At 59.9% G+C, this 26,479-nt stretch overlaps 2 protein-coding genes and 1 long non-coding RNA gene across 5 annotated transcripts in view; 2 read left to right on the top strand and 1 right to left on the bottom strand.

Moving 5' to 3' along the window:
* The window catches only part of LOC116865535, a 19,490-nt gene extending 4,025 nt beyond the window's left edge, over positions 1-15,465 (top strand). Inside the window, exons 2-3 of the long non-coding RNA XR_004382227.1 lie at positions 846-851; positions 15,362-15,465. This is a non-coding gene — a long non-coding RNA (uncharacterized LOC116865535). The remainder of the gene's footprint in view (positions 1-845; positions 852-15,361) is intronic.
* On the top strand, positions 2,664-15,352 carry DPEP1 (dipeptidase 1). Of its 2 annotated transcripts, XM_032853746.1 has the most exons (11): positions 2,664-2,831; positions 8,806-9,008; positions 12,911-13,043; positions 13,265-13,397; positions 13,527-13,677; positions 13,857-13,926; positions 14,242-14,418; positions 14,513-14,597; positions 14,684-14,759; positions 14,976-15,111; positions 15,185-15,352. In XM_032853746.1, exons 1-11 carry the CDS (start codon positions 2,829-2,831, stop codon positions 15,350-15,352), a joined length of 1,335 nt encoding a protein of 444 aa, XP_032709637.1. In that variant the 5' UTR covers positions 2,664-2,828. The 2 variants fall into 2 exon arrangements, with proteins under 2 accessions (XP_032709637.1, XP_032709639.1); XM_032853748.1 differs by lacking the exon at positions 2,664-2,831 and having other exon boundaries at positions 8,776-9,008.
* CHMP1A (charged multivesicular body protein 1A) lies at positions 3,048-26,479 on the bottom strand. 2 transcript variants are annotated; one of them, XM_032853749.1, is made up of 8 exons: positions 26,401-26,479; positions 24,534-24,553; positions 22,186-22,263; positions 21,126-21,272; positions 20,574-20,702; positions 20,037-20,224; positions 19,562-19,592; positions 3,048-3,060 (listed from the first exon to the last, which is right to left on the bottom strand). In XM_032853749.1, exons 1-7 carry the CDS (start codon positions 26,405-26,407, stop codon positions 19,571-19,573), a joined length of 591 nt encoding a protein of 196 aa, XP_032709640.1. In that variant the 5' UTR covers positions 26,408-26,479; the 3' UTR covers positions 3,048-3,060; positions 19,562-19,570. The 2 variants fall into 2 exon arrangements, with proteins under 2 accessions (XP_032709640.1, XP_032709641.1); XM_032853750.1 differs by lacking the exon at positions 3,048-3,060 and adding an exon at positions 11,965-11,975.

Here is a 26,479-nt window from a genome sequence, read left to right as displayed (position 1 = left end):
ATTTATTTGACAGACAGAGATCACAAGTAGGCAGAGAGGCAGGCAAACAGAGAGGAGGAAGCAGGTTCCCTGCTGAGGGGCTCGATCCCAGGACCCTGGGATCACAACCTGAGCCGAAGGCAGAGGCTTTAACCCACTGAGCCACCCAGGCACCCCATAAATAAAATCTTAAAAAAAAAAATCACTTATTTTACAAGGAGTCTGTATTTCCCTTTTGTCACTCAGTTGTCACTGTCCCAGACTCTGGGAGGGGGCAGAGTTTAACTCCCTGTGTGTGCATAGTAGGACCCAGGGTCTGGAGCTCAGTGGATGTGAGGGGACAGGTGGGCATGGGCTGGGATAGGCCAGGACCCGCCAGAGGGAGGGGACCCTGCCTGGTGCCGGGGCTGCTGAGAAGTGGCCTCACCGTGGGGCCCACTGGGAAACAGAAGCTGCAGGGTTGTTCCTTGAAGCCACGGAGGGTGGCCTCAGGCCCCGGGGGACAGGGCAGGCAGGGGAGGTCCAGATGCCCCTCCCCGCCCCGTCCTGGCCTGATCAGGGTGGAAAGCACAGAAGTGGTAAAGGCGGCGATGTGCAACTTGGAACCCTGTGGTCTGGGCAGTCCGTGCCTGTTTCCAGAGCTGGGAAAGGGGGTAACAGCGCCTGAGCAGCCCACCTGGGCCCCCAGTGTCTGCAGACGCTGCCCCCAAGGGAAGGCTCCTCCTAGGCTACACCTGCAGGGGCCCAGCCGGCCTGCAGAGGGCGGACAGGAGGGACCGCAGGGCCACCCACTGTCAGGGCTACTAGGGCTCCTGCCGAGGGGGACTGACCCTGAGCCCCTGGCCTGGACCCTGAGTGTCTGCCAGCCTCAGGTCCTCACAGACAGCACTCGGGGGTCCTCGGCATGTGCACGTGACTCTTCCCCTGTCCACGGTGTTGCCGTGCTGGGCACTGTGGCCCCCAGTCTGCGTCCAGGGACCAGCCCAGCCCCGGCAGGAGGCCCCTCGCCGCCCTGCTCCTGTCTAGCTCAGGGGCTGGCTGTTCTGTCCCCGACACTTGTCCTCTCTCCTTTCCCCCTGGACTCCTGACCCTGCTGGGGGTCTGGCCCACAGGTGGGTAGTCAGGGGGCATCTGAAGCCAACAGTGTGTGGGGGGGTCTCACCTACACCCCACGAATGGAAGGCTCAGGGCTAGTTTGGGGCAGAATCAGAGGGGACCCCAGGCCCCCTAGGTCACAGTTCAGAGAGTAGGCTTGCTTGACCCCTCGGTGGCTCCTTTTTTCTGTTTTAATTAATTCAATTTTCCATTTTAATGCACATGTTAATAATCTCAAACACTACAAAAAGTAGTAACATTTAAAGAAGACATTTGTCTCCCTCCCCTCTATCTGCTCTTCTCCTGAAAGCCAGTGACAACAGATCCAGGCCTCCTGCCCTGCCCCGGACCAGGGTCTTGCTGGGGGGGTGCCTCCTGGGTGATGACAGTGCCCCAGGGCAGGTGCAGAGGGGACGTTCTGCTCAATCGTCTTAGTGTCCCCGAGCAGTGCCTCCCTGAATGTGGGACTGAGGAACGATCCTCCAGGCCGGGGTCTGTGTCCACCTGCCTCCCCGAGGCCCTGGTCTTCCTTCACCTTCCCTGGGGCCGGGCCCTGACACAGCCCTTCTTCTGCCTCTGTCACTGTCTGCTGGGCAGCCCTGCCCTCACCCTGGATCTCTCGCTCTGTTGGAGTGTCCCCCTCACTGCCTGAGCTCTGAGAGGGAGAGAGGCCCCTCTCAGCCATGTCCCGCCAGGTCTGGTGTGAGCCATAGCTCCTGACCAGGGGCTGCTCCTACTCTGGAACTGGTGACTGAGGCCCAGGAGAGTCCCGCAGCCAGGGAGGAGGCTATGCCCCCACTGTGTCCCCACTGAGGCTTCTGCCCTAGCGGGCTGTCCCTCGCCCTGTGGGGACAGGGCAGCTTGCTGCATGCCCAGAGAGAGTGCTCCCCATGGTATGTGCCCCAGCCCCGTGGTGAAGCCATCCCACAGCTAGCCCGGTTCCCCACAGATCTTCCTGATTTCGAAAGTCCCCACGGCTCTGCCAGAGGACATTCCGATCCGTGATTACTTTCAGTCCTCTAATAGCTGGAATGTGGGGGAAATCACCCGCCTCCCATGACATGCATAGAAACCAGGGCCCGAGCCTCTGGGCTGGGCTAGCACCAACCCCATTCCTATAACCAAGACAGGACATTGCCCAAGCCTGCACACAGAAGGTCCTTCTCGACCCCAGGGTGTGAGGGCAGTGGGCAGGGCCTAGAAGACTGGGAGAGAGTGTCTGGGTGGGCATCCCTGGTCCTTGGGGGACAGGCTGCCTGGGGGCCGGTGAGCCCTCCGTGAGCCCCCAGCCCCCAGGCCCCTCATCCCTGGCTCTCAATTCCTCGGTTCTGATGTTAGTAGACTACCTGAGAGCACCCCCACATTCCTGTCTGGGATGCTTTCTTGTGGCTGCCAGCCTACCCTGGGGGCCTGAGGCCCAGACTGCAGGACAGGGAACCTCAGGCCCCAGGGGACGGCCAAATGCACAAGGCTGACTGAGGGCTGGTGTGTATGCGTGTCTGCGGAAACCACAACCAGCTGACATGTGTAAGACATTAAGCCCCTGGGTCCTGCTCTCCGTGGCTGTGGTGCACTGCAGAGGCCCCTGGGAGAACTTGTTTTTAAAGAGGTGGCTTTTTGTGCGAGAGGGAAGCTGACTGGAGAACTCTGGGGTGGGACGAACTTGAGAGAAACAGAAACCAACCCCCCCACCCCAGTCCTTGAACGAGCTGGGAGCAGCGGCCAAGAGGCAGACAGCACATGACATCCTGCCCATGGTGAGTCTTGGGGAGCCTGGGAACTGGGCCTGGGGCCAGGGCGCTCAGGCCCTAGGAGGCCTGTCTCCTCCCACCCCCTGGAGAGCCACCTGATGAGGCTGCATTCATTAGTGGGCACCAGCTGTATGCCCAGGGAGGCTCTGAGCTTGACCTGGGGAGAGGCAGACAGGTTCAGTCATAGCCAACAGAGGAGCGTGTTGTGAGTGGGGGAAAGAAAGGGCCCAGCAGGCTGGGTTCTGGGATTCTTGGGTGACAGATAGATGGCAGGCAGAGAGGTAAGAAGGTCACTTCTGCGGGCGCCTGAGGGGTGCAGTCGGTGAAGTCGACTCTTGATTTCGGCTCAGGTCGTGATCGCAGGGTCCCGGGACTGAGCCCTGCATCTGGGTCTGTGCTCAGCGGGGGGTTTGCTTGAGGGTTCTCTCTCCCTCCCCCTCCGCCCCTCTCTCACTGCTCTGTCTCTCTCAAATAAAAAAACGTTCACTTCTGGGTTTGGGGAGGTGGTGAGACACAGCTGGATCCCTCCCTTCTCAGCTGACCACCTAGGAGCCTCTTGGGGAAGTCCTGGGGTGGGAAGGGAGGGGGGGGGGTAGGGGACCCCCTGCTGTGTGGACAGTGGGCCAGGAGGCTCAGAGCAGTGGAGGGAGCCAGCAGGGTTCCGCAGTCTCCCCAGGGGAGTAGAGGACAAGGTGGGACCAGGAGGGCTGTGGAGAAGCCACCAGCCTGAAGACAACTAGCGGGGGAACAGAGGTGTCGTCTCTGCGGATACTGGGGAGCAGAGGTCAGTGTGGTGGCCTCCTGGCTAGGCCTGGAAGGTTGAGGGGCTTAAGGACACCCCAGGGCCAAGGTAGCCTGGGAGAAAGGCTGGAGCCAGTCCTGCGCCCTGGATCCCCCCAGGAACACATCACCTCGCCCCTGCTCCAACCTCCCTGCAAGGGTGTGGGACGTCTGAGCATTCCTGTCTGTGATGTCCATGGGCACATGTGCACGTGCATGGTGGGCCCCAGGCGGGCGTGTCGTCAGGTGTGAACGTGTGCAGGTGCTGGGACATCTGGATGTGGATGTGGGTGATGTCTATGGGGGTGTGGGCGTGTTTGCATGCGTGTGTGGCATGTCTCCATCATGTGTCACTCTGTCCAGGGCACACATTGGGGGCGCATGTCTGTGTGTGGGGTTTCTGTGCGTGTGTGTGTTTCTGCCTGTGTGTGTTCACGCTGCAGAGCACATGAGCCTGTGAAGGAGGGGGGGTCACACATCTTGGGGCCTCCATGCTGCTGTGAGCTACCTGCCTGGGCTGGTCCTCTGAGCAGCTGGTGGGAGAGGCTTTCTTGGGTCCCCCACGAGGAGGCAGTGTTGGTGGAATTCAACTGATAATTCCTGGTCCTGGGCTTCTGTGAGGGGCCCAGGACGGAGGCCTCTGGTGGCCCCCTGGCTGCGTCGCGGCAGGTTTGCACAGAGGTCCTGCCGGCCGGTGGGGCGTGCCGCCGCCGCCGCCGGGAGAGCTGTCCCTGCGCGTGTTGTCTCCCCATGGCTCTGGCTGAGACTTGGTGGCACTGGTCTGTTTCCATGTGTTTACTTTCACTGTGTTCCTTCTGCTTATGGCAAGTGCTGCTGACTTCTCAATAATAGCACTTTTCCCGTTATTAAATACAAAGCGGTAGACTCGCAAGCACACTGCTGAGCGCTCCCGGAAAGCCGGGCTGGAGGCGAGGACTGGGTGGAGGCTGCTTGCACGGGACACGGCCGTGGGGCAAGGAGGAGGGGAGGGTCTGAGAGAGCCTCCTCAGGGGGCCTCACAAGTCCTCCCAGGGACCAGATGGGAAGAGCACTGGCCTGGCTTCCATCCCCGGTGGGGGCCACCCACAGCAGGCCCGTGTTGTCTGCAACCGAGATGCGAGGCGGGCACAGGAGGTCTCTCCTGACTGGAGGAAGCAACTGCGGGGCACCGAGAAGGCGGCAGCCGGGAGTGGGAGGCAGAGCCACTCTCCATGAGGTTCGATTAGTCACGCCCATTTCGCAGACAAGAAGACTGACGGCACCAGTGACCGTGAAGTGGCCGGTGCGTCCGTTCTCTCCTGCCCGCACACACGGTCCCACCGCTCAGCAGCCTGCACCCCACCACGCTCACGTCCTGCTCTCCTGTGGGCCGGGGCTGCATCAGGGCCCCGGGGGGCCGGCCGGTCTCTGGCCCCCGCGTCCGGGCCTCAGCCGGAAGCCTTGGAAGTGGCGCTGAGATCACCAGAAAGCTTGTGTCTGTCTGTCAGCCGGGACCCCACTGGGGCTGCTGGCAAGAACACAGCCAGGCCAGGTGTCCGGAGGACGGAGCCAGGCAGCAGCACAGAAGTCACGCCTGCCGCCGTCTGTCAGCCAGGAGGTTCGAGGCAGTCACCTCGCCACGGAGCACTCGGCGTTGCACCGTGAGGGTAGCCTGTGGGCTGGGGCCTGCGGCAGCTGTCTCCGGGAAGCGCAACCCGCGGCGGCCTGGGGTCCGAAGCTGGGACTGGCTCGTTGTGAAGCACGGGCTCTTCGCAAAAGAGGCCTCCCCCTCCTTATCGCTCTCCTCACGGTGAACCCTTAAAAATGAATAGCCTGGGCCAGGCCGGCCCGGCTCTCTCCCTGGACCGCTCCTGCCTGGGGCTGTGGAGGATGGATGCCACACAGGCCCCAGCAGCAAGGGCAGGAGACTGGAAGGAGAAGCGGATGCCATGAGAAGTCCCCACAACTTCCTCACCTGCCTCCTCCAGGGGGTAATGGAAGAGCAGACCCCTGTTCTTGTATATTTGGGTAAGAAGAAGAGAATCCAAAAGAGCTCACATCAGAGAGAGAGAGTGGTCAAGCAGAGGGGCAGAGGCAGAGGGAAAGGGAGAAGCAGGCTCCCCGCTAAGCAGGGAGCCCAGGGTGGGCCTCGATCCCAGGACCCCGGGGTTGTGACCTGACATGAAGGCAGATGCTTCACAGACTGAGCCCCCCCAAGCGCCCAGCACTGACCAGTTATGAGGAGAACATACAGACACGTGCAGTCAAGGACTCAGACACTTACTTCCCACATACCCACTGCTAAAGAACGATTTAAGGACCAACTCTAACAAAATAAGAACATAACCCAAAAAGAGAGCTAGGCGCATAGTGGAGACATTAAGTGGAAACCATAGCTCCAAAGTAAGGGGCCACGAGACATGAAGCCCGGCACTTGGGAGATTGCGAGTATGATAATAGCACCCGGGGAGGAACAGAGAAAGGCAACCGGAAACTCCAGGGTGAACGACGAAGCCGTACGGAGCAAACAGGCCTACGTGTGAGTTCAGAGCGCCTTGACCCACGGTGCGTGGTTCTGGGAGGCTCACATGTTAGCGCTTCCAACAGGACCACAGTGACTTCTGCTCTGCAGAGAAACTGAGGCTGAGGAGGCACAGCAGCCTGACCCCAAGCCCACTCAGCCTCGCTGCCTTGTCCCCGACAAGTTATGAGCCAGACAAAGGAGTGATGGGAAATGGGACCCTCAGTGTGGGCCCAAGCCTCTGCCCAGACAGCTTGCCCTCCGGCTCGGAGCCGGCTCACCCTCGGTGTGATGCTCTGAACCATCATGACATCTGAACAAGGTCACGTAGGGCCTCCCACGTGTTGCTGACCCCAGTGGCCTGGAGTCCTCTCCTCTGAGTAGCACCCTACTACTACTCAGTAGCACTGAGTAGTAGGGAGTGTGGTCACGCGCACAGCTCGACTCCTGGAGATGCTGCCCTCTGGCCTGAGCAGCCATCGTTCGAGCACAGAGTGGGCCTCCCAGAGGCTCGTGCCGGTAGAGCTGCGTTGGAGTTGGGCACAGAAGGGGAGGTCAGAATACTGGCCCTGTCTTCACTTGAAAGTTTATCTTTTATTCGTGTATTTTTTGCACAAATTTTTGATTTTTAGAAATATTGCACTGATGTGCTATTCACTTTGAGGACTGAAGTATTGGCAGGCCCCTCCACTGTGGAGTTTGCATCTGAAGCCAGTGCTTGCCTCTCCTCATGCTCCACCGGACTCCCTGAGTACCGGGGAGAAGCAGGGAGCCAGCTCGAGAGAAGCAAACCCTGCGAGTGCAAAGAGGAAGTCCATGCACAATGAGCAAAGCTGCACGTAAAGTCAGGGCCATGGAGCCCATCACTCAGGTGAATTCTGAATTTGAAAAACAGAAGGTCAAAATCAAGGGTCAGGAGGGTTTCGAAAGGATGGACACCTGGGCCATCTGGGGACCGATGAAGGGAAGGAGAACTCGAGGACCCACACGACCATGTACGAACAAGGAGCAGACCCCAGCATCACGGTCGCGGTGCTGGATGGCGGACATGGGAGGGGCAGGCTCGTTCCCCGTGTGAACTCATGAGGGTGTCACCGTGCCTGGTGAACAGCCCAAGAAAGTAAGACAAGCAAGACGTAAATTCAAATAAATATCTACCAAGAGAAGAGAAAATAAGGAACTTCCTGAGTGTGAGAGATATGGAATTGAAATAACCTGAAAATTAGGGCAAAAGCAAGAACCAGCGGAGGGGCCAGGGCAGGACAGCAAAGAGCAGACCGGCTGGAACACATTTAGACCACGCACGCTCCGATGAGGCTGAGAAATACGATCCCATCGTGTGCTCTTGGGATCCGACTCAGAAACAAGAAGAAAAGTTAGAAATAAAGAGACAGGAAGATAGGGGAGGCACACGTTACTAAAGGCAGAGAATGGATTCCAGGAGAGGTTCTCAGAGAAGGGGAGCTCTCAGTGGGGAAGGCCGGCCCGCAGCCCCCGGCAGACCAAAGTCCACCCATGAAGGGGCATCCAGGTCTCAAAGAGATGTGTCATGGAGGTCGGAGGTAAGGGACACCGGAGTCTGCAGCAGGTCACAGCGGAGGGCAAGCAGGTGCATGTGTCTCCTCCACAGGGACTCCTGATTCCACCTGGCCCTGGGCTTCCTTGCAGCATCCCCACCGCCCCTACCGTGGTCTGCCAAGAGCCTAGGGCCCAGAGTGTGGGCCTGGACTCTGTTCCTCACCCATCAAGGCAGGTCTTCTCTGGTCAGGGCTGGGTCAGGCTCAAACCCCCAGGCCAGGTTCAGGGGAGACCCAGGGGTCCTGGCAGAGAAAGTCATTAATGGGGACTGGGGCCAGTGGCACGAGGACATCCCTGCATCCCAGGTTTGCGGCTCTGCTTCCCAGGGAAGGTCTGCTTGAGCGTCTCCAACGCTGTCCAGGGCAGAGGCCTCAGGGACCCTGGTGAGTGTGCAGGGTCCGTGTGCCCCCACCACCCGAGAGGGCCCTATGGGCTAGGAGCGGACTGGGGTCTCTCTCCCTCACCCACACCTCTCACCAGCCTTCCTGGCCCGGCTTGCTCCCAGCCCTGCTGCCCCCCAGAGCCCTGGATGCTGGTCTCAGCAGGGACTGGGCTCTGGGAGCCCTGAGTGGGCAGCAGGGCCGAGAAACGCTGACACCCCAGATTTCTGACCCAAGCCCCCACAGCTTGCCTGTCATCCAGAAGCCTACAGCCAGGCAGTGGGTGGCGGGGACATCTGTGGGCTGCAGGCCCCCGGCCCTCGGGGGCGGGTGTGGTGGGAGCCCCCCCGGGGGGGGACTACATGCCATCCTCTACGTTCACGCCCTTGTAAGGGCAGACACGGGTTGCATCACGGAGGGCAACTCTGACTGGTGTCACAGTTCTTTGCAGATGTCAGTCCGCAGGTTGCAGTGAGAGTAAGGACACAGTTAACACTTGTTGACCCTCCCAAGTCTGCCCTTTCACCCAGCCTTGGGTGCTCCCCTGGGTCAGTGGCCTGTGACAATGCCTGGGCTGGGCTGCCAGTGACACCCAGTGCCCAGGAGCCAGGACTTTCCCTCTGCCCAGCCCACCCCCTTCCCAGGAAAGTGCTGGTTACTGATTGAACGCGGGAGGCTGGTGCGGACGGCTCCTGGCAGGGATTGCCCGACCGAAGACCTCTGCTTCCTCTTCTGCACGCAGAGCAGCTCCTTGCAGAGCAGCCGGGCTCTGTGGTGCCCCCAGCAGCAAGGTCCGGACGGACGCCCCACAGCGTGGAGAGCAGGCCCTGCGGACGGTAGCATGCAGACGGTCTGGTGGCTCTGGCCCGTCGTGGCCCTCTGCTCTGGAGACCAGTTCCGGGGCGAGGCTGAGAAGATCATGCGGGCCACACCGGTCATCGACGGGTAAGCCACCACTTGTGTGACAAAGCTGGGGATCGAGGCTGGGGGGCCAGCGGCTCTCATGCCGCTGACTCGAGGACAGCCATTCTCTGCCGTGGCTCAGGGTCTCCATCCACAGCACGACCCTTCCCCTTTGCTGGTCTCAGCTTCTTCTGGGGTCTCTGAGGGCCCCTCAGAGTGTCAGCAGGAATGGAGCAGGTCCAAGACCTCAGGCCCTCAGCAGCTCCTGGGGTCCCTACATCCTGCCTCCCTGCACCCTAGGGGCCAGATCCCAGCTCGGAGTGGGTGTTGGGTGTGGAGGATTGGAGGTGTTGGGCCTGGCCCCGGCTGTGCCTCCAACCAGCCACATAGCCCAAGGAGCCATATTTCCTCTCACGGCCTTTGCTTCTTCACCTGAAGCTGCCGGGAAGAGTGACATCTACCACGGGCCCCTGGGAGGCCTTTCCTGGGCCTCTTGGCCGTCCTCCGAGACTTTTCTCGTTCCCCTCCCTCCCCTGCATCCCCCTGGAGGGGACCTCATCATGCCCCAGGTCCTCGGGTCCCTCTGTGCTGTGTGCACAGCTTGACCTCATCTGTCTGCTCACTGACCCACCCGTTCCTGCAGACCCCTGTCCAGCCCCCATGTCCACCTCCACCGGGTCACCAGTGAGCCTCTGACTGTCATGGCTTCTGCCAGCTGAGGTCTGCTCTCAGTGCTGAGGCCAGAGGGAATCTGAGAGACATGAGTTCCAGTCCTCTCCTTCTGGCTCAAAGTCCCCGCCCGCCATGGCTCCCCCTGAGCTCAGAGTATGGCCAGAGTCCTCCATCGGCCTCTGAGACCCCTCCCTGCCACCCTTGGCCATCCCCACACCCCTGGATGCTCCAGGCAGGCTCCCCTGTCCCTGCTTGTCCTCATATCCATGCTGCCACCCCCATCTCCTCCCGGGCTTTGCTGACCTGTGTGCAGTGCCAGCTGGGCGCGCACCCCAGCCCTCCCACCCTGGCTGCCCTTCCTGATGCCGTTCCCCGCAGACCCACGGAGAGCCCGCCTCCCTTCCCTGCACGTCGCGTCGCTAGTAGAGCGACCGGCGGCACACTGGCACACCCTTGAGGGGGCGCATGTCAGGACTGCTCCCACGTGTCTCTGGCACCCAGTAAGCGATCAGTGAATGTTACAGTCATTGTTAGATTTTGGCAGATGCTCTGGGCTTCGTCGGTCACAAAACTCTGCAAGTAAAGAAGAGAAAATGGGCTGTGTCCTTCTAAGGGAGCCCCAGGGAACTGTGGCAGCCCTAGAGAAGGGAGGGGCCGCCAGAGACTAGCGTGCACCCCTCTGCCCTTGCTTTCTCCCCTGTGGCTCCTTCCTGGCCCCAGGGTCCCCTCACGTGTGCTCCGTGGAGGGATGAAGCACGAAGTGTGCGCAGGGGCTGCTGCCCTGGGCTCCCACCCTGGATGGAGCCCCTGCTGTCTGGTAGGAGGCCAACAGTATGAGACTGGGAAGATGCTCTGCTCCTTCATTCTGAGGGGCTGGAGGAGGGTAGCTGGGCACAGAGAGGGAGGTCTGAGCACAGGGGTTGGGGGTCCAGAGGCCTGTATGGGGGGCATAATATGGATCAAAGAGCCTAGACAGCCAGGAATATGCAGGGAACTGGGATTTGGGGATCTGGGATTGTCCAAAAAGCTAGCAAGTTCAGACTAGAATTATAGGACCAAAACCAATACTAGCAGATAGGTTAGGGTTAGCTACCTGCATTACTTGTGCAGGTGAGAGACCCAAGGAAGTGGTTTCAGCAAGAGAAATCTAGAGGCAGTCTTGGCATGGTGTTCCGTAATGGAACATGGTGGCCATCATTCCCGTAGTTGCCTCGTGGTGCAAAGCGGCTGCACCGGCTCCAGCCTTTACATCTGCATGCTGGCCAGCAGGAATGAGGAAGGACACAGAAACGCCAAAGAGTGAGCAACAGCTGTCTGTCAACCAGAGCTTTTGGAAGCTGCCAAAGGGCGGAACTTAGTCACATGGCCACACCCGGTTATTAAGTGGCAGGAAGGTATCTTTATTTCAAATGGCCATGTTCCCCGCTAAAAATAGGGGGTTTGGGGGATGCCTGGGTGGGTCAGTCGACGAAGCGTCTGCCTTCGGCTCAGATCATGATCCCAGGGTTCTGGGATCGAGTCCTGCGGTCGGTTGGACTCCTAGCTCAGCGGGGACCCTCCTGCTCCCCCTGCTTGTGCTCTCTTTCTCTGACAAGTAAGTACTCTTTAAAAAAAAAAAATAGGAGGTGCTCTTACCAAGGAAAAGGTGGAGGTTGGATAACAAGCCACCAGCAGTCTCCTACAATACCTAGCTGTCCTTTAAGTGCTTGGAACTGTCACTTCCCCCCTTCGAGCAGGGATCGATTCCTCAGATCACCACTGGGGAAACCGCCCCTGCCACGCAGACAAGGAGGGTGGGTCCAGCAGGCTCCAGAGCAGCAGTGCTGACCGCAGGGCAAAGGTGGCCTCTGTTCCCCACCCTGGGCTCCAGTGAAAGTGCCCCTTCCTCCTGGAGGGTTCCTGGCCGGTGGCTGGAGGGTGGGGCATCCTCAGGACAGGTGTAAAGTCCTGTCCAGGGGCCCTGCCCAGCCCTGCCCCAGGCAGCACCCAGTGGCACCCGGGCTCTGGCGTTCACCTTCCCATCCACCTCTCGGTGATCAGAAGCGTCCTGACCACCAGCTCACACCCTGTCACATCAGAACGCATTAGTGGCAGGAGCCCCCCAGGAAAGCAGGGGCAGCTGACCTGCGAGGCCCTGGTCCTAGCAGTTACTCATCTACCTCAGGCTCCCCCACAAGTGTCCCGCAGTCCAGGCTTGGCCGATTCAAGCGCAGATTCCAACGCACAGGGCTGAGCTGGGCCTGAGACTCTGCACTTCCCATCCATTCCCTGGCCCACCCTCTTCCACATGTGGAGCTTAGGGGGACCTGGTGGCCCAGAGGTCTTTCGCCCTTCAGGCTGCAACTTGTTCCTGGGTCCAGGAAGCAACCTGCCCCCTCCCCCGCCGTGGGTTCTGCCTTTGCAGCCCCAACCAGCTGCTGATATTCCAGCCCACTCCTGCTCCCCTCTCCCTCCCCTCTCTCCCTCTCACCCCTACTGGCTCCTCGGAAAACTCTGAGGGGCCTCAGTCCTTTGGGAGCATATCAGGACGTGCTTGGTCCCATGCCCCAATGCCCTGCTTCTGCTGCCCCAGGAGTATGGGGTGGGGATGCCAGGCCCCCAGAGGCAGGCCACACCCACATCCCCACCCCTCCCAACATGGGGAGGATTTCATCTTTTTTTTTTTAAGATTTTATTTATTTGGGGCGCAGGGGTGGCTCAGTGGGTTAAAGCCTCTGCCTCTCCTCTGCCTTCGGGCCCTCTGCTCAGCGGGGAACCTGCTTCCCCTCCTCTCTGCCTGCTTGTGATCTCTGTCAAATAAATAAAAATCTTTAAAAAATAAAGTTTATTTATTTGACACAGAGAGAGATCACAAGCAGGCAGAGAGACAGGCGGGGAGGCAGGGAGCCCGATGCGGGGCTCGATCTCAGGACCCTGGGATCATGACCTGAGCCGGAGGCAGAGGCTTAACCCACTGAACCACCCAGGCGCCTCAAGGATTTCCTAACTTGGGAAGACAGTCAGGGTCAGGGTCTCGCACCCAGCTACCCAGGGTCAGCCAGCCCTGTCTGAACTCCTGCCCCTGTTGCCACGGCTGCTTCTCCCTCTTCCATGGGGACGATCCCCTGAGGGAAGACCCCCCAGAGGCGCTCTCAGCTCCCAGTCCCCTGGTGGAGCTCCCGGGAGCAGCCACCCTTTGGGTTTAGCTAAGGAACCCTGTACCACCCCTGTGGCTGGTCCAGTCCGTGTGGCCATCCTGCCTGCCTCTCTCCCTCTCTCCCGGCCTCCCCCAGGCACAACGACCTTCCATGGCAGCTGCTAACGCTGTTCAACAACCAGCTCTGGGAGAAGGCGGCCAACCTGACGAGCCTTGCCCAGACCCACACCAACATCCCCAAGCTCAGGGCTGGTTTTGTGGGGGCCCAGGTATGGCTCAGCTCAGCCCTGCACTGGCCTCTGCCTGGGTCCTGGCTAAGGGGCTAGCCCTCACTTGTGGGGGGTACACCTGGGAACCTTAGGGCCCCAAGCCTTCAGGGAGCCACACAGGCCAGGGGAGGGCTTCCGAGACAGGAGGGAAGTGGGACGGCGTGCATGTGGGCGTGGGGCCCACAGCCTCAGCGCCCCGCCCCTCTCCCCTGGGCCCCCAGTTCTGGTCTGCATACACCCCCTGCGACACCCAGAACAAGGACGCCGTGAGGAGGATCCTGGAGCAGATTGACGTCATCCACCGCATGTGCCAGATGTACCCCGAGACCTTTGTGTGTGTCACCAACAGCACAGGTGGGTGCTGGTGCAGCCCGCCCCCTGGAGCCCCTGCTGCTCCCCACCCCAGCCTGGCGCCGCTCAGGGGTGCCCTCTGTGGAAGCCCCGGGACACCCCGGGCTGCCCCCCAGCTGGCTATCCTCGCAGGCATCCGGCAGGCCTTCCAGGAGGGGAGGGTAGCCAGTCTCATCGGCGTGGAGGGTGGCCACTCCATTGACAGCAGCCTGGGCGTCCTGCGGGCTCTCTACCACCTGGGCATGCGCTACCTGACCCTCACCCACAGCTGCAACACGCCCTGGTAAGGGCCCCCAGGGACGGCCCAAGCCGTACGGGAGGGTCCTGGGCCCGGGGTCCAACATGAGCCCTCCCCTCCTCCTGCACCTACCTGTCCTGGGGTGGGGATCAGGGGGTGTCTGGGACATGGGCAGACCAGGATGACCACTCTGCCCCTGGGACATCTGCTGTCCCCTTTCCCAGGGCTGACAACTGGCTGGTGGACACCGGAGAGGACCAGGCCCAGAGCCAAGGCCTGTCAGACTTTGGCCAGGTGAGGGGGGCATTCAGCAGGGACCACAGTCCCCCTTGGAGAAGACCCAGCAGACAGGGTCTCGTGTCTCGGGCCCTTGGCTTACGATCAGCTGGAGCTGGCAGGGGTTGTCCCAGGGTGGGCACGTGCCGGAACCTGCAGGTCACCCCCCGCCCCTGAAGAGTTCACAAGCACCTGGCTCAGCACGGGAACCTTGCCCAATCCCGCCCCCAATGCCCAGACTTGTCAGGGGAGCTGCGGTGAGCCCCAGAGGGCCGTGCAAACACCGGTGTGCTCAGTGCAGCCTTGCTGGCCCCCGCGGCCGTGTCCATGCAGAGTGTGGTGAGGGAAATGAACCGACTGGGTGTCATCATTGACCTGGCCCACGTGTCCGTGGCCACCATGAAGGCTGCCCTGCGTCTGTCCAAGGCTCCCATCATCTTCAGCCACTCCTCAGCCTACAGCCTGTGCAGACACCGGCGCAATGTGCCCGATGACGTGCTCCAGCTGGTGGTGAGGGGCTGCGGGCCAGGGCACGGGGGTCTGGCCTGCTCCCTGGGCCGCAGTGCCCCTCCTGCGCCCACGGCTCTCCCCTTCTCCTGAGCAGAACCAGACAGGCAGCCTGGTGATGGTGAATTTCTACAACGACTATGTCTCCTGCCAAAAGGAGGCCACCCTGTCCCAGGTAGCAGGTAGGTGGACATGAGCAGCCACAGCAGTGAGGGGGGGGCGGTGGAGGGCAGCTGCTGGGACCCACACCCACTGCCTTCTTTGGCAGACCATCTGGACCACATCAAGAAGGTGGCAGGAGCCGGAGCTGTGGGCTTTGGTGGGGACTATGACGGTGTTTCAAGGTAAGGCGGCAAGGCCGTGGTCCTGTAGAGGAGCCAGGAGGGTCAGCCCCCACCCCAAACACATCATGAGGGGCTGAAGCTAGGAAGTGTGTGACTGCGGAGAAGCCCGGCATGTCTCCCTCTCAAGGCGTGGCAAGCTCTGATTTGTGGGGAGGTGGATGGGCCGAGGCCCTGACCCTGGAATGCAGAGCCTGGTTCTCTCCGTCCTCACCTCAGGCTCCCCTCGGGGCTTGAGGATGTGTCCAAGTACCCAGACCTGGTGGCCGAGCTGCTCAGGAGGCAGTGGACAGAGGCAGAGGTCAGGGGCGCGCTGGCCAACAACCTGCTCAGGGTCTTTGAGGCCGTGGAACAGGTGAGGACGGTTGCTGCCCTAAGAGCCTTCCCTGCAGGCAGGCAGGCCGGCAGCCCCCCATGTCTGTCCCCAGGTGAGCGACCACGAGCGAACCCCTGAGGAGGTGCCCATCTCCCTGGGCGAGCTGCAGGGCTCCTGTAGGACGACGTACGGCTACTCAGAGGCTCCCAGCTTCCACCCTCCACCGGGGGCCCTGCTGGCCTCCCTCAGCTCCGTCCTCCTTGGTCTGTGTCTTCTGTGATGCCCTTAGGGGCTCCCACAGCTCTGGGGAGACCGTGGCCACCGGAGCAGGGAGATGCCAGGGTGCCGCTCCCCACGCACAAAGCCTGGCCTCTCCAGAGCATGTACCTGCCCCCCCCCCCCGAGGGCGGTGAGCTGTGGGCAGGCCTGACCCAGACACGCCACAGGTAGCACCACCATCAATAAAGGCAACGACCCTTCTGAGTCAAGATCGTGTGTGTCCTCAGCACCCCGGCCCTGGAGGGGGTCTCCTGGGCATCCAAGGGCAAATTCTGTAAAAATGGTCCCAGGCTGGACCTTCAGACACAGCAGCACCTGGGTCCTGGGAGAGCTGGGTCAGAAAGGGCTCGGGGTCTTCAAAAGGGCACAGCCTGGGCACTGCCTCCATCTCTGAAAACACCATGTAGGCTGCAGTTGCCCCCCCCCCCACCCCCCCCCCCCCCGCCCCCCCCCCACCATGATATACACACGTGTGCACACCCCTCCTCTGGTGCACACGTGTGCATGCCATCCTCACATGCCCGTGTGCCCCACCCTCACATGTGCATCCCACCCTCATGTGTGCCCCCACTTGCATGCACCCCCCCACACACGTGTGCACCCCCATCCTCATGCCACGCGTGTGCCCACAGCTCACCCCTCGGCCCTGCTCCCCCGTTCTAGGCTGGAGCCTCTACGAACACCACGCCTGGACAAGTACAGGCTTTACTACCGCGGGAGGAGCCCCCTGCCCAGGTGCTGTGTGCCCTAAGGTGCCCACAAATGAGTGGACAGCCGTGCGGCCGCCGCCTAAGCCTGGCCGCCCTCGGCCTGTGAGGGTCCCAGCCTCTCTCTCCCAGGCAGGTCTGCTGTGCCCAGAGGGACACTGGTGGGGATGTGCGGATCACTTTGGAGGGATTTAATGTTAGATCGTTTCTGTCCTGAGTTGGCCAAGTCCCGCCCACAGCTCCCCACTCCGCCACAGGGGCTTTTTTGGCAGAGGCCGTGGGAAGGGCCCCTCCGGTGGGGTGCAGGAGTGGCACACCAAATCCTGCCACGTACACCACCCCGTAACCACCCCAGAGAGGCCACAGCTGCAGGTGCCACCCAGAGCCTGACCTGGTCCCAGGGAGCTCACTGCTGTCCACTATCAATGTGTCCTGCCACAGTTTATTCCCATGTTCACTCAAGCTTGTTCCAACCTCGAGAGATGTCTCCTGAGGCTGCGCGAACCCCCTCCCCAGGCTGCAGGGAGCTTCCTCCAGGGTCCACCTCTCCCCTGATGAGGCCCACATGGGGTGCACAACCGGGGGTCCCGCGCACAGGCAGATGTGCGCGGTGTGAGGGACCTGGGAGCTGGAGACTGTCCCCAGCTAAGGACAAGCCAGGATTGGGTCCCAACTCTTAAGTCCTGGCACATTTCACATGTCTGAAAACCAATTCAAGACCAGGCCAGATGGGGGCACCCACGGGGCACACAAATGACGGACGGGGACCATGGGGACTGGCACGCGCGGGAAGAGCAGGAACATTACAGGGGAGCGCCGGGAGGCCGAGGGAAGGACAGTGCGTGCCGTCCCCGGCTAAGCAAGCAGTCCCACAGAGGGGCGGTTAACAGTCCTCACTGGCTTGTGAAAGACAAATGAGCGAAGCCAGGAGGACACGGAGGCTGACTGCTGCTGTCAGGTAAGTTACACGTGAGGAGGGGGTGGCCAGATTGAGCCTGAGCAGGGCTAATGTGTGGTTTCTGGGGCTCAGTGGGGTGTCCGTGTGTGGTTTCTGGGGCCCACAGCGGGAAACACCCACAGGCCTACACGGATGGAAATGACGCAGTAAGGAAACAGAGAGATCTCTTTTTAAAAACAGAACTGCCAATAGGAAATCACCATGACCGTTGTTACCAGGAAGATTCATCAAGGGAAAGGAGTATCAGGGGCAAAGTATGACAATGTTTCCAGGTGATGCTGCAATCCTGAAATTTCTCCCCACAAGATGCTCAACAGAGGGGAAAACAGAACGTCCCGGGGGAGATGCCTGGCCCACACCCCGTCCCAGGTGAACAAGACGGTAACACGGAGCGCCTGGTGTGAAGCGTGGAAGAGAAGATGCCACTTCTGGGGGACTCTTGCCAACAGCTGTGACCTCAATGTCATCATGTGAAAAAGTCCCATCAGCCCGAGTGGAAAGGCGGTCTATAAAATAACTGGCCAGCGAGCGTCCAGGCCCTCTAGGTCAGGGCGCCTCCCGCTCAGGGCGTCTCAGGGGCTCAGCTGGAGAAGTGTCCAATGCTTGATTTCAGCTTAGGTCACTATCTCGGGGTCATGAGACTGAGCCCCATGCCGGGCTCTGTGCTGGATGTGGAGTCTGACTGGGATTCTCGGCCCTCCTCTCCTTCTGCCCAAGCACCACCCTCGCTCTCATGCGCTCACTCTACCCCTTAAAAAAAAAAAAAAGGGGACCTTCTAGGTCACAAAGACAAATGGGACTGTCCCAGCTTGGAAGAATGGAGGCATTGCGAGGTGACCTAGCCGGTTACAGAGGTGAACTAGAAAGTGGGGGGCGCTGACAGACAAAAGTATACAGAAACCATGCAATTTGCAATTTTATGTATGTTTAAAATTATTTCAAGGTAAAAAGTTAAGAAAATTTGTAAGTTCAGACTCTAACTCCATCTGTAGGCGTGGAGCCCAGAGCATGCATACCTCGGCCCGCCCACCCCACCCGCCCTCAGCCTCCTGCTTGGGGCCTGGAGAGCCCTATCTGGGGGCCCACCTACAGCTCCCCACCCTACCCAAGGCCACTGAAGAAAGCCGGAGAAAAACTCTCAGGGATCAATCTGTTTACTCACAACAGCATTTTAGGAAACAGGCGAGCGCACCCAGTGTTCCCTGGTGAGCCACAGCTGCGGAGCTCCGCCCTCACTGGGCCCCGGGACAGCGAGGATCTTCTCTGAGGCCCCAGGACATGGGTGCCCTGAGAGACCATGGCCGGGGAGTAAGGCGAAGCCGGCATTGCAGAAGAAAAACCAGACAGCACGCCAACCCCTCACACCACCGTCTCAAGCATCAAGGCTGCCCCAACACAAGAGACCACAGAGAACACCCAAGAACAAGCAGGTCCAGGAGAATCACACGCAGTGAGTCATGGTAAAGGTCTCCAGAGTTTCTGTTTACGAGAACCACTGGTGTGAGGACAGCTGGGACAGCTGGAGACCTCTGGAAAGGGCTGGCTGGGTGGTGGCCGTGCACAGAGCCGGGCCCCTTCAGGACCAACCATGGAGGTCTCCCCAGTTCATACCAAGAACTGGGCTTGGACCCAGTGCTCCCCATCTGCTGTCTGCTCCTTCTATTTTGGCAAAACAAAAAACCCTGGAAGCTTCAAGAAAACAAAGAAAACCTCAGGAACTTAAAAACATGGCAAGTGCTGCCTGTCCCAGAAACTCATCGGGAGGAGCTGCTGCGAGCCGCTGGGCTGCGCTGCCTCGGGGCCTCCCAAAGCTGGCCCACCGGGGGCATCTCTCCGAGTGCGGCGCACTCCAGCCGGCCCCTCTGGCTTCCAGGTTGAACGGTGTGAGCCCAAAGGCAGGGGAGAGACCAGTCGGGGGGAGGCACCCATTATTTACAGTACAGAAGAGAGCGACACAGATGCAGCACCCCAAGTGGGACTGGGAGACCGCCAGCTCCTTACTGGGAAGGACCTCAGTGCAGACCTGAGTTCCTACAGGACACAGAGCACACCCCTTGGGGCCCCAGGCTTTCCAGAGGCAGCAGTGGAATGAGGGTGGGGACCCCCTGGAAAGGCATGCCTGGACTTGGAGCATGGTGCCTGATGCCAGGGATCCCGAGTGGGCCCAGCCTCCAAGTGCCCGGCAACAGGAAGCAGAGCTGACCCCCGTCAGCTGACCACTAGCAGCACGTCTGCTGTCACACAGAGTCTGAAGGCCCCCACAGCCCCCATGGCATCCACTGGTTAGTCCTTATCCCCGGGTGGGGGGTGGAGGGGAGCCAGCAGAACCCCGAGCCGGTCAGCCCAGAGTTACAGAAATAACCCACGGAAGTCAGAAGTTTGTGCAAACTCACCCACCGGGACACAGCCACCGTCTACGCTAAGAGGGACAATTCCCAGGCCTGGAGGGAAGGGCCACACTGCAGGGTGTGCAGAAAGGCAAATGGCGTGGGGAGAGAGATGCAGCCCTCCTCCCCGGCCCTTCCTGCACGTCAAGGCCAGGGACGGTACTCGGCTAGTTTCTCAAGGCGGCCAACCTGCAAATGAACAACACAGCTGCTGTGAGAGAGGATGGGGGCAGAGGTGCGCCTGAGCCGCTGTGCACCTGATCCAAGACACCAGCCCTGGGGGCCAAGGGCCCCTCACCCCTCCACCAGGCCACGACCCTCCCCTCTAAAGCTCGGCCTCGCAAGGCCATCAGGTTAGCGTAGGAAGAGCCGGGGGGAGCGGCCGCGCACTGTCAAACACCTGTCATGTGAGTTCCTAAAGTGAACCATGGACAAGCGTGAGAGCACATGGTGACACAACACGGACTGAATAAGGGGCAGGGGACAGAGGCAGCCAGACAGAATCTGGGCTGGGCCTCAGCTGCAGGCCTCCGTGGAAGGAGCAGCACCCCGGGCTGTCCTTCCTGCCATCTCCCACAGCCCCAGCGTCAGAGCATGGGGCGAACAGCCCAGGATCGGGGGCAGTGAGCCCACCTCCGCGACAGCTGGTCCTCCTGGCTACGCACGGAGCTCTCGCCCACGGCAGATGCGCCCTCAGGCAGCTGGCTGAGCTGGTCCAAGACCTCCAGGCCGTTCTCCTCGGCAATCTGCACGATGAGGCTGTCCACCTGCTCCTGCGGCGTGGTCAGCGTGGTGGCCGAGCTCATGGAGTCCTCCATCACCTGAGGGTCATGGTCTGGGCAGGTGGGTGCGGGCCTGGGACCTCCGGCCACCCTCTCAACTTGGTTCCTGCTCACTCCCTCCACCCGCACTAGGCCACCCCACTTCCCAAGGCACTGTCTCCAGCACTCTCAGACCCCTGGGCGCTCACCCAGGTGGCCCAGCCGACCACCACCCTGGAAGAGGCGCTCACGCCCCAGCGCCAAGCCTCCCTCGTATCTGCCAGGCCTCCACATACTGGTCCAGACCCCGAAGGAGTCAGGAGCTCTGTAGGCAGCTCCCACAGAGGGGGCCAGCCACATGAGCCCCTCCCGGCCACAGCCCTGCCTGCCCTGAGCACCGGCGACATACCGAGGTATGCACGTCGAGGTTCTGCACCTGCTGCTCAAACCTGTCCATCACCGCAGAGACCTTCTGCAGGTCCATGGTGCTCAGCGCCCTGTCCAGGGCTTTCGTCACCTGTGCCATGTTCTTGGTCACCTGGCATGGGAGGAAGTGAGGAGGCAACAGAACTGAAGGAAGGAAATGTCACCCACAGAGGACAGGCCCCCGGCACTCTCCCCAGGCCCATGCCCCGCCCAGGGCCAACAGGACGCCAGCCCTGGCCAAGCCAAGCCCTGTTCGGGACAGGCTGGGCCTCTTGGGGGCTGCAAGGCTCTTTCTTGGCAGGTCTCCAGAAAATGCTATCAACTGAACCACAGACACGAGACTCAAGCCACGGCTCCTTAAGACAAACCCGAGGACACCTTGTCTCGTCCTTTGGTGCCGCCCTCACAGTGTGGACGGAATCCCTGTGACACCACCCACGGGGACTGGCATGGCTCCTCCTGCCCAGCTAGGCTCCTCGTCTCTGCTGGCAGAAGCCAGCCCGCATGGCACAGGGACTGAGGCACGAGTACTCACCCCCTTCATGGTCACGGCCGTCTGCACCTTGGAGGCCACTGCGTCCACGCGGGACGCCATGCGGAGCCAGTTCACGCCCTCGTTCTTCTTTCGGATGGCGTTCTCGGCATATACACGGGCACACTCCACGTTCTTCTGCTGAAGAGCCTGAAATTGGGGGGAAGCGCCAGCCGGGAGAGCGTGCAGGAGCTGTGACCGACCGCCGGGGACCTGCTCCTGGCTTTTCCCAGGGCAAGATCTGCTAGCGTGGGGCAGCCCCCTTGGCCTGTGAGCTCTGTGAGAATGCAGAGACGCCAGGCCCCCAGCCTGTTCAGGACTGCGGTGTCCAGGCAGCATGCCAGAACAGCCCACGCTGGGGGCTACAAAGCAGACCTGGCCACAGGGACACAGCCGCTTTCCCCACCTTCCAGCCCATCTCCTCCTGCCGCACGCCCTCTCTGGTCTCTCCAGCCGCCCACACCACAGACGCTCCCAAAAACCACCACGGCGATGGCTGACGGCAAGCAAGACCGTGGAGGAAACCGAAGGAACAGACTGGGGTCAGTCCTCTGGTTTCCATTCTGCCCTGGGAGTGCCAGTTTGGGGGAGGGGGTCACCAAACCCTAACACCCCCGGGAGCTACGTAGCAGCTGTCAGAGCCCCCACGGAGAGCAGCCAGAAGTCCCCACCACCTCCCCTCTGCCCCGGGTCTGATGCCTGAGGCACGGGCTACGCAAGGAAGAGGGAAGGGAGGGGGCTGGGGCGTGGTGGGGACTGCTGGAAGCCCACGTCCCACACAATTTGTGCAAAATGCGTGTTCAGAACTTTGGAAGCAAATAAAAGGCATGGACCTTCCAGGAAAAAAGCAAAGGCAACACACGGTCCTTTTGCTCTGGACGCCGCCCTTAGTGGACTGGGAGGCAGAGAGGGGTCACTGGAGGCCCTGAGCAGGCCCGAGAGAGCACCCATGGCCAGAGTCATGGGGTGCACCTCCCACAAAAAGAAGACACCAGAACAAAGCAGCAGAAGCCGCAGAAGCCAAAGCAGCGAGGGGCACGGCCGGGGCGCGCGGCGGCCTCACCTTCTTCACTTTGGCCTGCTCCGCCTTCGAGTCCTTCTCCGCCTTCTTGGCCAACTTCTCCAGCTGCTTGGCTGTGAACTGAGCAGAAACAGGACACTCAGGTCAGACACACACGGCGGTCCTTGGGTACCCTCCCTGCCCTCCTCAGCATCCCCTGCCCCTACTGCACAGAGAGGGGGCCCGGCCTGCCAGTGTCCTCACAGCTGGGACTACATGGAGGGAGCTCGCTGGGTCTCTGAGGGGACAGGGAGAGCTGTGAGGGTTTCCTAATATGTCCTAACACAGAACACCGAACCCAGCGTGGGAAGTTAAAAAGCCAACTCACACGGGGTGCTTGGACGGCTCAGTCGGTTAAGCATCAGCCTTCAGCTCAGGTCGTGATCCCAGGGTCCCGTACTTAAGCTCCGCGTCAGCTCCCTACTCAGCAGGAAGCCTGCTTCTCCCCCCCACCCCGCCCGCTCATGATCTCTCTCTCTCTCAAGTGAATAAAATCTTAAAAAAAAAAAAAAAAAAAAGGCCAACTCACACACTCAGTACTACTTATGGATTTTCTTTCCTTTTTTTTTTTTTAAAGATTTTATTTATTTATTTGACAGAGAGTGTGGTAAACCCTTTCAGACATCATTCTCCGCATTTAAACATGGAAGAAATTGAGATAGTTTAAATGTGAATCCGTGTCTACCTGACTCTTGAGCTTTGGTGGGTGAGAGCATAGGGAGAGGGAGAAGGTGTTTTCCTGCCAAGCAGGGAGCCTGATGCAGACTTGATCCCGGGACCCTGGGATCGAGCCCCGCATCGGGCTCTCTGCTCAGCGGGGAGCCTGCTTCCCCCTCTCTCTCCACCTGCCTCTCTGCCTACTTGTGATCTCTGTCTGTCAAATAAATAAATAAAATCTTTAAAAAAAAAAAAAGATCTATTTATTCACGAGAAAGAGAGTGAGAGCGAGAGCGTGTGCACAAGGGGGCAGGGCAGAGAGACTCTTAACAGACTCCCCCGCCGGCTGCGGAACACGACATGGGGCTCCAACTTAGGACCCTGAGATCATGACCTGAGCCAAAAACAAGAGATGGACACTTAACCAACTGAGCCACCGGCCCCTTTCCCATGGATTTTCAACTTTCTGAAAAAACTCGACAGAATCTGCTTCAGGTGACCCCAAATGGTAACACAGAGTTCCTGATGAACATACACATCGAAGTGTTCTCTTCACAGAACATCGTGTTTGCAAGGGGCTGCTGGGCAGTGCACGCCCCCAGGCCTGGTTGGAGTGGTCCCCACAGCTCCCCCTAAAACGCCTCATTTGGCCAGGAAGCTGGCAGGCAATGCTCAGATAAGCCAGGTGCAAGAGTGACCTTCCAGAGGACCACACAGCTTCCCGGCTGGTGGCATCTCCTTAGCCTGAGACACCTGCCTGCCTGCGAGGACCACCCAACACCGGCCCTCAGTGCCCCCCCACTTGGGACTTTCTGTCATACAGGAAGGATTTCTTGTCTACCTACCTCACATTCCTATGTTCCTTTTTAAAAAGTTTTTTTTTTTAATTTGTCAGAGAGAGCACGAGCAACGTGAAGGGGTAGAGGGAGGGACGCATTGCCCTAGGAGCAGGACCGATGCGGGACTCGGTCCCAGGACCCTGAGATCATGATCTGAGCCGAAGGCAGAGGCTTAACCCACTGAGCCCCCCAGGTGCCCCCTCCTACATTCTTTCAGGGAAAAATCCAGATTTTCCTGAACCGGGAATCTGGCCCTAAGCACTTTCCACAAGCTGGAAGCTTGCCAAACAAAGCACCTGGGCCTTCGGGTGTTCCTGGCCCTTCCTCTCCATTGCAAAACCAGTGTGATGAGCTACAGTGAGCAGTGTGGACCTCACCCCTGCGCAGCCTTTCAGAACTAAGCACGATGGCTAACTATGGAGGTATTCAACGGAAAAGAGGCAGAAGCTTGTTGTGGATTAATCCTAAGAGGCCTGCTCTGCTGCTCAGAACGCTCTCCTTCCACGTGACGGTAAGGAATGTGAAACCACAATTTTCAATGCCTAGTGGAACACCAAGGGATGCACCTAATACCCGAGTTTCCTAAAGACGTTTCTTAAAAAGACGACAGGCTCACTCCCTCACGGACGAGCCCACATGGCCTGCTTCTGCTCAGCCCAAGACAAGGCAAGGCTTAATATGCCATGAAGCCAACTCAATAACCTCTGCCTTGTCATCAGTCCAGAAGGCCTCTGTCCAGAAATCACGCAGATTACAAACTCACAAACACACTCCTTCTAGGTGTGACTGACACCGTTTGTCCTCATTTGCTAATGACTAAGACAGGGTTGGCGTGAAAGGTCATTCAGTACATACCTTCAACTGGAACAGGGTATCTGCAAAGAAAGGAGATGGTTTGAGGATTTCTTTCTTTCTTTCTTTTTTTTTTTTAAAGATTTTATTTATTTATTTGACAGACAGAGATCACAAGTAGGCAGAGAGGCAGGCAGAGAGAGGAGGAAGCAGGCTCGCCGCCGAGCAGAGAGCCCGATGCGGGGCTCGACCCCAGGACCCTGGGACCATGACCTGAGCCGAAGGCAGAGGCTCAAACCACTGAGCCATGCAGGCATCCCTGGTTTGAGGATTTCAACTGTGACAAGTGGCACGTCCAACAAGCAGATGGGGCCACTAAGGCTCTCCTCGACACAGAGAGCTGGAACAGGTGCAGGCACAGATGGTGCCTTCAGAGAGGCCCACTGCACACTGGAGGCAGAAGATGGTCTCGTGCACCAGCTCTGCTCCCTCATCAGCCAAAGGGCAAATGTAGAGGCTTTCTCACCTCTGACTCCTTACAGGTAATACCAGGGTGGCAGGGGTTGTCCTCAAGGATTAGTGGCCGACAAAACTGGTCATGGATACAGCATGTGGCCCAGAGTGAAAACTCGAGCGGGGCTTTGTAATTAAGGCATCCTGACAAAGGCCCTTGGGATTCTTTCCCAACTTAGTAAAGCTTAGTATTGGGTGATCTGTATTTTATATACTTTTTGTCACCAAAAGTAAATGGGTAAAAGTAGCAAGAGGGTGACTCCTGTGCTATCAAAGACCTGGCCCGCAGCTAGAGACCACCTTCCATGGCATCTGGCATATCTGAGCCATCAAATCGGGCTCAGGCGCCCCCCTGTCCACAGGAGGAACCAGGGAGACTAACTCTCCGGACAGCCACACCTGCTCTCACCCACCAAGCTCACGAGTCAGGTAGATACAGATTCACATTTAAACTGTTTTTTCCATTTTTAAATGCGGAGAACGATGTCTCAAAGGGTCTACCACACTAGTCCAGAAAGAAGATACGAGATCTGTAACCAGAAAGAGGGTATGGAGTGTTCACAAATGCAAATCCAGGCCCCCAGCTGAGAGCCTTGGAGGCGCGGGGTGGGGGGTGGGGGGGTCTCAGGCCCTGTGCCAGCCCGGGCCAAGGCCAAGGCCGCTGTGGAATCAATTCCGAGCTAACTGGACACAGGTGGCAGAGTGCCGCCCGCAGGGAAGCAAGGCGAGGTGTGGCCGGCTCTGCGGCTCTCTGGCTCTCCGGCTTCCGGGCCCCTCCCTGCTTCGGCCTTCTCGGTACTCGAGCCCCAGGAACGGACTCGCAGGAGCAAAGAGCTCTTAAGGCGAAACCTGACCCTGGAAGAAAGTGGACCGGCCAAAGGAAAGCCACCCTGACAGCTGGGGAACTGCGGAGTGAAGCCCAGCCTCTGGTGGGGGTTAAGGAGCTGTCATCCCCTCTCTGGCCAACGGGTGATAAGGCCGTGGTCCAACGGCCCCTTCCATCTCTCCGCGGGCCGCACCAGCCCGTACACACTCCGGCAAACGCAGGACCTCACCTGACCACCCATCCTTCCTGGCCCTTGGTGCCCGGAGCGCGGCCGAGGCTAGGCAGCCGGGGCTCTGCTTCCCCACCCGGAGAAGGGGGCGGCAGGCTCCCGCCCCACACGCACAACCGGGCCCGGCACGCAAGAAGGGCTTCTCGCCGGAGCGCCTCGTACTTCTGTCGGCGGTGCACTGGGGACAGGGCCGCCGCCGTCTCCTTTTCCGGTGCCCTCTGACCGGACATCCCAGGGCCTCAAAGGCCGCTGCCGCTCGCGGGTACAGGAGCTGGAGGAGTCTGGGGGAAGGGGGTGAGGGTCCGGGGTCCCTGACCGAGGCCCGCGGGGTCCGCCCTCCCCCGGCGGCCGGGGTCTCTTACCGTCCATGGCCGGTTCGGCAGAGGCAGCCCTCCCAAGAACGGGCGCACGGGACCCCCGGGCCGAGTCGACCGCCCCTAA

This window comes from Lontra canadensis, unplaced genomic scaffold (assembly GCF_010015895.1).
Source record: "Lontra canadensis isolate GAN:19392208 unplaced genomic scaffold, GSC_riverotter_1.0 scaffold8, whole genome shotgun sequence".
Classification (NCBI taxonomy): domain Eukaryota; kingdom Metazoa; phylum Chordata; class Mammalia; order Carnivora; family Mustelidae; genus Lontra; species Lontra canadensis.
This window is presented reverse-complemented; position numbering and strand designations above follow the sequence as displayed.